At 50.4% G+C, this 8,883-nt stretch overlaps 2 protein-coding genes and 1 pseudogene across 2 annotated transcripts; 1 reads left to right on the plus strand and 2 right to left on the minus strand.

The window, feature by feature from the left end:
• The first annotated feature begins 1,737 nt into the window (after positions 1–1,737).
• Positions 1,738–2,999, plus strand: LOC6604226 (annotated as a pseudogene).
• A 149-nt stretch (positions 3,000–3,148) lies between these two features.
• On the minus strand, positions 3,149–5,143 carry LOC113567004 (cytosol aminopeptidase-like). Its single transcript, XM_026994227.1, has 3 exons — positions 4,052–5,143; positions 3,534–3,998; positions 3,149–3,475 (listed from the first exon to the last, which is right to left on the minus strand). The coding sequence occupies exons 1-3, from the start codon at positions 5,102–5,104 to the stop codon at positions 3,335–3,337; spliced, it is 1,659 nt and encodes a 552-aa protein (XP_026850028.1). The 5' UTR covers positions 5,105–5,143; the 3' UTR covers positions 3,149–3,334.
• Positions 5,144–6,020: 877 nt separating this feature from the next.
• On the minus strand, positions 6,021–8,510 carry LOC113567005 (cytosol aminopeptidase-like). Its single transcript, XM_026994228.1, has 4 exons — positions 7,418–8,510; positions 6,900–7,364; positions 6,727–6,841; positions 6,021–6,031 (listed from the first exon to the last, which is right to left on the minus strand). The coding sequence occupies exons 1-4, from the start codon at positions 8,468–8,470 to the stop codon at positions 6,021–6,023; spliced, it is 1,644 nt and encodes a 547-aa protein (XP_026850029.1). The 5' UTR covers positions 8,471–8,510.
• Between the last annotated feature and the right edge of the window lie 373 nt (positions 8,511–8,883).

The raw sequence follows: 8,883 nt of genomic DNA on the forward strand, positions 1-8,883 counted from the left end.
AGTGCAGAATCTTTCCATGAGCTCGTTTACTCCCGTTGCACAAATGGGTGAGGAATTGTGGGCAGATTTGACTTTTCCTGCCACAATCCATCCCAGCTTAGCTGTTGATCTGGTAGCAGCAGCGAGTAGTAATGCTCGACTCCGATTTACATGTCTGTGGCTGAACAGATATAGTGTTTTTATACCCGATACTCAAAATGAGTATTGGGGTATATTAGATTTGTGGTAAAAGTGGATGTGTGTAACGTCCAGAAGGAATCGTTTCCGACCCTATAAAGTATATATATTCTTGATCAGCATCAATAGCCGAGTCGATTGAGCCCTGTCTGTCTGTCCGTCCGTCCGTCTGTCCGTCTGTCCGTCCCCTTCAGCGCCTAATGCTCAAAGACTATAAGAGCTAGAGCAACAATGTTTTGGATCCAGACTTCTGTGATATGTCACTGCTCCAAAAATATTTCAAAACTTTGCCCCGCCCACATCCGCCCCCACAAAGGGCGAAAATCTGTGGCATCCACAATTTCGACGATACGAGAAAACTAAAAACGCAGAATCGTAGAAGATGACTATATCTTCTAGAGTGTAAAATCTGAACCAGATCGTATAATTATTACAGCCAGAATCACGAAAACAATTTCACTCTTTCTCGCTCTGTCTCACTCTAACACACAGGTTTCATGGTCGGTTTTGCCAATTGCAAAATATGAGTTCAAGGATCTCAGAACCTATAAAAGCCAGAGCAACCCAATTTGGTATCCACACTCCTGTGATATCGGACCTTGACCGTTTCCTGTCCAAATTTCGCCACACCCCCTTCCGCCCCCGCAAAGGACGAAAATCTGAGGCAACCACAAATCTCAGAGACTATTAAGGCTAGAGTAACCAAATTTGGTACACACACTCCTTTAAGATGTCACTATAAAACGTATATCTCAGAATTTCGCCCCCACCCCCATCCGCCCCCACAAAGGACGAAAATCTGTTGCATCCACAATATTGCAGATTTGAGAAAACTAAAAACGCAGAATCATAGATAATGACCATATCTATTAGATTGCTGAATCTGGATCAGATCAGATCATTTTTATAGCCAAAAGGAACAAATCAATTTGCAGTGGCTACGCAGCGCCCGACGTCACGCTCAGACTGATTTTCTGTCTCTCTCGCACGCACTCTTTGTCGTGTCGTTAAATATTAGCGGCGTCTGCCGGAGGAGAGCCATACTGACTTAGTATCGGGTATAACCTTAGAGTTGCGGTGTCCGCAGCAACTCACAACGTTCCCCCTCGTTTTTTTTTAAGTTCAGAGGAAAGGTAGCATGAGTCTACAAGAAGAATTTACAATCGTTAATATTTTCCGTCATTTACCTCCAGTATTTGAACTATTTAAATAGAGGGGGCTTAAGAGGGCTAAGTTCGGGTTTTCAGATACATATATTGTTGTTGAGGAACCAAAATTGAGGCAAAAACAATTAAAGTCAAGTATTTAAAACAAGACAGTTAAGTAGAAAATTGATTCATTAATCGGATAAAATTATGTGGGCAGGGCTGAGAGATCTAGATATCTAAAAATATTCGACGGAATATCAAAATTGTTTCTGCTTCGAACTGTATTGGAAAAAGCAATAATGCAGCTGGCTGGATGACAACAAAGAAATAATATAAGTCCAGTCCACATCATTGCAAAGCGACTGTCCCTGCATGGAGCAAACTGAGATCCTCGCCCGCATACAGCCAAAGCATGTCCATTTTCAAGGCGCGGTATGGAAGACACAAAAATGTGACGTGTTTTCGGGAATTAAGAAAAAAAGATTGTTATCCCCCCCTGTATCTTTCAGTGTAAAAGAGTTCGATGATGCGCTGGCCCAGGATGTGGTTGACCTAAAGGAGCTGCGCAGACTGACGTTTAATGGTGGGATATCACACTTCTGATAGGCGTAGTAATTCATGGACATGAATCCAATCCAATCCACAGGTGTGCCCGATGTACAAAGCTTCCGTGCACTCAGCTGGAAACTGCTGTTGGGCTACTTGGGACCAAGACGCAGCAGTTGGACGACCACGCTGGCCCAGAAGCGAGCCCTGTACCAGCAGTTCATTGAGGAATTGGTACTCCCCCCGGGACACAGCTGCAATGGAGCTGGAGAAGGCGACGGGGACGGGGACGTCGCTGTTGATTCAAGGGGCGTTGGCCTACAAGATCATCCGCTTAGCGAGGGGCCAGAAAGCGCCTGGAACACATTCTTCAATGACAACAAATTTCTGCTGCAGATCGGTAAAGATGTGAGGCGCCTGTGTCCCGACATCTCGTTCTTTCAGCAGCCCACAGAGTATCCCTGTGACATTGTGGTGCACAGTAAAGGCGAGCACGGGCGCCGGCTTCACAAACGGGTAGTGCCCACGGTGCTCAGCTCGGCGAACGTCCTGGCCTGGGTTACGTACAGGGCATGAATGAGATTGTCGGACCCATCTACTATGTGATGGCCTCGGATCCGGATCTCTCGTACCGCGCCCACGCGGAGGCAGACTGTTTCTTCTGCTTCACGGCTCTAATGAGCGAGATACGCGACTTCTTCATCAAGACTCTGGACGATTCGGAGGGTGGTATAAAGTTCATGATGGGCTTGCTATCTAACATGCTCAAGACTAAAGATATAGCATCTGAAGAGCCAAGAGCTGCCTCCGCAGTACTACAGCTTCAGGTGGCTCACCCTCCTGCTCTCGCAGGAGTTTCCACTGCCCGATGTGCTGCGAATTTGGGATTAGGTATTCTCGGACGAGCAGCGCTTTAATTTTCTCATCAAAATCTGCTGAACCAAGATATTGTAAGCATGCGCTGACTTTCAACTGATTCATTTGCATTTAATGATGTATTTACTGATTTATAGAATCCAAAGGGAAGCAATTTTAGAGAACGACTTTGCCTCGAATGTGAAGCTGCTGCAAAACTATCCACCCATTGACATAAACGTTGTGATTACTCATGCAGTCTCCCTGGCGTAGCACTCACTTTTAGTGATACCACAGATATTACATATAATACCCGATTCCGGGTAGAGTCTGACAAAGCAATAATCCACAGTGTCTAGTTATCATGTTCAATAGTTGGAAGCCCAGGACCCAACAAAAGATCGAACACTAGCGCTGTTTCTCTGTTTTATACGTTACAATTTCATAATAAACGAATGTGCCGCATGTGTTTGTGTGGAGATTAAAAATGCGAAAACATATGTAAAATAGAGTGATCATAGCTCAAGTGTAATTTTGTGTTCGTGTGTGGCATCGTCAAAAAACACAGTAAAAAATATATATAACATTGGATTCCCGTTAGAGATTGATTACTTGGCCAAACGTGGGGCCGTATCCTTGCAAATCGTCTGAGCAATAAACTCCACCAGTGTTCGGGTCGGGCGGCCGGCCATTCCCTTGCGCAGATACTCGTATTCGAAGCCCTTTGTCACCATAACATTTGTGGCATCCTTTGAGGGAGAAAATCCATAAGATCTGCGCCCCAACAAAGCGCCCCACAATACTCACAATATGCATCCACTGGCCACAGGGCACAAACTCACGGAGAAAGGCAGCGGCCTTGCAGGGACGTCCACCTCGGTCAATGCCATAGTTCTGCACATCGCTGCGTCCCCCGGCACGCACGGCCTTGCTGTAATATTTCCACAATGGGAAGCGCCACACACGATCTCCGGTATGCATGCTGGCGTGCTTGATCTGCTGCCACAGGATCTCCGAGTTGGTAAAGACCCCCGCAGCCGACTCATCCAGGGCCTGGCGCATGTAGCCCGAGCAGGTGCCGACGTCAATGATGCACTTGGGACAGAAGTTTTGCGCATACAGCAGGGCGTCTGCCAGGACCAGTACATCCTCGTGATCGGTGCACTGGATCTCGATGGTCTTGCCGTTCATGGACTTGACCATGTCCCCAGTACGGACCGAATTGCAGCCCACTACGTTTTCACAAAGAGGTATCAGGCCGCGAATGTTGACCTAAGAACAGCATTATTATTCAAGGAGATATCATTTCTGTCCTGAGTACTTACCGGTAAACGCAGGCCAGCCACAGCTCGACAACAGGCCACCACAACGGCGGCCCCGGTCATGTCGCCACGCATATGGAAGAGCTCATGTTTCTCTTTCAGGCACAATCCTCCAGCATCGTAAGTCACGCCTTGGCCCACCAGCACAATGGGGCGCTCCTCGGCACAGGTGCCGTAGTAACTCAGCTCCAGGAAGATGGGTGGCTCGCACGAGGCCTTGCCCACAGCCAGGAAGGCGTGCATTGACTGGCTCTCGGCCCAGCCCTCGACCTTGACCTCCACATTGACACCGGATTTGCACAGCACCTCGACGACATTCTGCGCAAAAGCTGTGGGTGTGAGGAGGTTGGAGGGCATCTCCTGCAGCTGTCTCGTCAGGTTCTGGGCGGCTGCCTTCTGCAGACCAATGCGCCATCCTTCGAGGTCGCAGACCTCGTCTTTTCTTGCGTATAAGTCCAGCGACGGCACTGGAATCCTGTTCTGTGGGTTACGCAGCTCCTGGTAGAGCCAGATGCCCAATGCGGCCCCCTCGGCGGCGGACTCGGCGTGGCCGCAGTTTTCAACTTCGATTCTGTCGGTGTCCAGCTCGGCCAGGATACGGCAGGCGGCGGCCACGGAGCGACGGATCGCCTCCTTCTGTTCGTCGAGCACCTCGTAGGGATTGTAGCCGAGGCACTCCTTGCCGAGGCCGACCACAGCCACCACAGAGTAATAGGGGATGCGCTCTGGCTCGATCGCGAAGAAAAGGCGAGCCTCGCCCCGCTTGGGCATGGGTCCGGACATGCGGAGGACCTGTAGCAATCGGCCGGCAGTCTTCTGGACATTGTACCGCCAACCGGCCGCGGTGAGGACGCCAGCATCATTGCGGTCCGTTTCGTCGGCGAACACGCCGACCACAAGTCCGCGGGATGGAGGATCCGCACACATGTCCATCTGCTGGAGCTGCAACATCTGGTTTACCGCCTGCGAGGCGGAGCGGCGCTGGATAGCCTGGGGACGTGGTCGCAGGCGCTGCGGGAAAGCCTGGGAGACCAGCCGACGTACAACGCCAAGCATTATTTTTCGTTAAGCCCACACAATGTACCAAATATCAGAATATACGTATTTCGTGTTCAATTTCTAGCAATAGAGAATGCCAAATTGAGGCGATGAATGTACTCCATGAGAAAGTGACACTCACTTCAAGGGCTATTTGGTCGGTACATTCAGGAAATTCGAAAGGATCAGAATCTAAAAACGAGTGGACATCGGCCCTTCACTCACTACTGTTTTGGTTTGGCTGTCCTCGGAGGAGTAAACATGTCGAGTATGTATATCTTTGACAAATGGGGCTAACAAATCATGAACTCTTGAAGGGCCATGGTACTCAAATAGATGTGGCTCTGGATGAGTGTAACTTCCAGAAGGAAGCCTTTTCGTCCTATGAGCGTCCTTGATGAGCACCTAGATATCAGAGACCATGAAAGCTAGAGCAACCAAATTGTATATCCAGACACCTGGACCCGTCCGCCCCCACAAAGACCAAAAATCTGTGGCATTCACAATTACATATTTACTAGACTGTCAAATGTGGATGAGATCGGATCGTTATTATAACGACCAAATCGCCTTCCACGCGCTTACTCATTCTCTCTCGATCTCTCTATCCATCTCACACACTCTTTCTCGTGCAGTGTGTTCGCTCTGGCGGAGGGAAGCGAGACAGAACGGCGGGCTTTTGTGTAAGAAAGAGAGAGAGGGAGAAAAGTTCCACTCTCCTATCTCATGACAAGTGCGAGCATAATTCAGAGTTAATTTCGTTCCCGCTCGCTAAAGAATCTTTTTTGTATAAGTGGGTGATAAAAAAGAAAGGTTTTTAAAATCAAAACGTTAGAGAATACAATTTATTTGGCATACGCCTAACTTTTAAAATATTTCAGCGAAAAATAAGTTTAATTTTACAATAAGGCATTGCCGTTACAAAGTGCCGTGACTAAATGATTCCTTTAAAGTTTCGATACTGCATCATTAATTCCTGAAAATTTAGAATAGTTTTTCTAAAATAAAGAGACCGAAAAACTTGGGTGACTGCAAATTTGTATTTTTCGACGACGAAAAAAAAAGGAGTGCGTGCGTTCGTTTTCATAGATTTTTCTCGACTTCTCTTCATATATTCAAACAATTTCTTCTGCGCCTATCTTACCTACGGTTGCAAAGCGGGGCGAATTCGCCAAGAGCGAGAGAGCGAGCTTATATTGCGCTCCCGCTTTGCCCTAGCCTAACTTACACTAGACTTCATAAAATACGATCCTAATAACAATTATTATACGCCAAATGGCGCTACACCGGCCCCGTTGAAGGCCTGGAAGGCTTCAAACCATTGGCAGAAGAGCCAACTTGTGGATTGGCCTCCTGAACGTGGCTCCGCTGCTCGTCCTTAGGTCGACCACTCTGACCCTTCCGTCCTGCCCGGCGGTTATAACGACCACCCTTCCGAGGAGCCCCTGTTGAGGGGGCAGGTTGTCCTCGGCGACGATTACGAGGTCGCCTTCCTTGATGTTTGGTTCCTCCTGGTGCCACTTGAATCTTATTTGCAATCCCAGCACATACTCCCGGGACCATCGCTGCCAGAACATTTGCCTGGCTGACGAGACAAGCCGCCATCGCTTTAAGCAGCTCAGACCCTCCTGGTCCGGGGTCCTGGGTGCTGGGGGTGCGATGAGCGGCCCGCCTGTCAGCAGGTGGCCGGCCGGCCATTCCCTTGCGCAGATACTCGTATTCGAAGCCCTTTGTCACCATAACATTTGTGGCATCCTTTGAGGGAGAAAAACCATAAGATCTGCGCCCCAGCAAAGCGCCCCACAATACTCACAATATGCATCCACTGGCCACAGGGCACAAACTCACGGAGAAAGGCAGCGGCCTTGCAGGGACGTCCACCTCGGTCAATGCCAGAGTTCTGCACATCGCTGCGTCCCCCGGCACGCACGGCCTTGCTGTAATATTTCCACAATGGGAAGCGCCACACACGATCTCCGGTATGCATGCTGGCGTGCTTGATCTGCTGCCACAGGATCTCCGAGTTGGTAAAGACCCCCGCAGCCGACTCATCCAGGGCCTGGCGCATGTAGCCCGAGCAGGTGCCGACGTCAATGATGCACTTGGGACAGAAGTTTTGCGCATACAGCAGGGCGTCTGCCAGGACCAGTACATCCTCGTGATCGGTGCACTGGATCTCGATGGTCTTGCCGTTCATGGACTTGACCATGTCCCCAGTACGGACCGAATTGCAGCCCACTACGTTTTCACAAAGAGGTATCAGGCCGCGAATGTTGACCTAAGAACAGCATTATTATTCAAGGAGATATCATTTCTGTCCTGAGTACTTACCGGTAAACGCAGGCCAGCCACAGCTCGACAACAGGCCACCACAACGGCGGCCCCGGTCATGTCGCCACGCATATGGAAGAGCTCATGTTTCTCTTTCAGGCACAATCCTCCAGCATCGTAAGTCACGCCTTGGCCCACCAGCACAATGGGGCGCTCCTCGGCACAGGTGCCGTAGTAACTCAGCTCCAGGAAGATGGGTGGCTCGCACGAGGCCTTGCCCACAGCCAGGAAGGCGTGCATTGACTGGCTCTCGGCCCAGCCCTCGACCTTGACCTCCACATTGACACCGGATTTGCACAGCACCTCGACGACATTCTGCGCAAAAGCTGTGGGTGTGAGGAGGTTGGAGGGCATCTCCTGCAGCTGTCTCGTCAGGTTCTGGGCGGCTGCCTTCTGCAGACCAATGCGCCATCCTTCGAGGTCGCAGACCTCGTCTTTTCTTGCGTATAAGTCCAGCGACGGCACTGGAATCCTGTTCTGTGGGTTACGCAGCTCCTGGTAGAGCCAGATGCCCAATGCGGCCCCCTCGGCGGCGGACTCGGCGTGGCCGCAGTTTTCAACTTCGATTCTGTCGGTGTCCAGCTCGGCCAGGATACGGCAGGCGGCGGCCACGGAGCGACGGATCGCCTCCTTCTGTTCGTCGAGCACCTCGTAGGGATTGTAGCCGAGGCACTCCTTGCCGAGGCCGACCACAGCCACCACAGAGTAATAGGGGATGCGCTCTGGCTCGATCGCGAAGAAAAGGCGAGCCTCGCCCCGCTTGGGCATGGGTCCGGACATGCGGAGGACCTGTAGCAATCGGCCGGCAGTCTTCTGGACATTGTACCGCCAACCGGCCGCGGTGAGGACGCCAGCATCATTGCGGTCCGTTTCGTCGGCGAACACGCCGACCACAAGTCCGCGGGATGGAGGATCCGCACACATGTCCATCTGCTGGAGCTGCAACATCTGGTTTACCGCCTGCGAGGCGGAGCGGCGCTGGATAGCCTGGGGACGTGGTCGCAGGCGCTGCGGGAAAGCCTGGGAGACCAGCCGACGTACAACGCCAAGCATTATTTTTCGTTAAGCCCACACAATGTACCAAATATCAGAATATACGTATTTCGTGTTCAATTTCTAGCAATAGAGAATGCCAAATTGAGGCGATGAATGTACTCCATGAGAAAGTGACACTCACTTCAAGGGCTATTTGGTCGGTACATTCAGGAAATTCGAAAGGATCAGAATCTAAAAACGAGTGGACATCGGCCCTTCACTCACTACTGTTTTGGTTTGGCTGTCCTCGGAGGAGTAAACATGTCGAGTATGTATATCTTTGACAAATGGGGCTAACAAATCATGAACTCTTGAAGGGCCATGGTACTCAAATAGATGTGGCTCTGGATGAGTGTAACTTCCAGAAGGAAGCCTTTTCGTCCTATGAGCGTCCTTGATGAGCACCTAGATATCAGAGACCATGAAAGCTA

Source organism: Drosophila persimilis, unplaced genomic scaffold (assembly GCF_003286085.1).
Source record: "Drosophila persimilis strain 14011-0111.01,24,50 unplaced genomic scaffold, DperRS2 tig00001514-arrow-arrow-pilon, whole genome shotgun sequence".
NCBI classification, from domain to species: domain Eukaryota; kingdom Metazoa; phylum Arthropoda; class Insecta; order Diptera; family Drosophilidae; genus Drosophila; species Drosophila persimilis.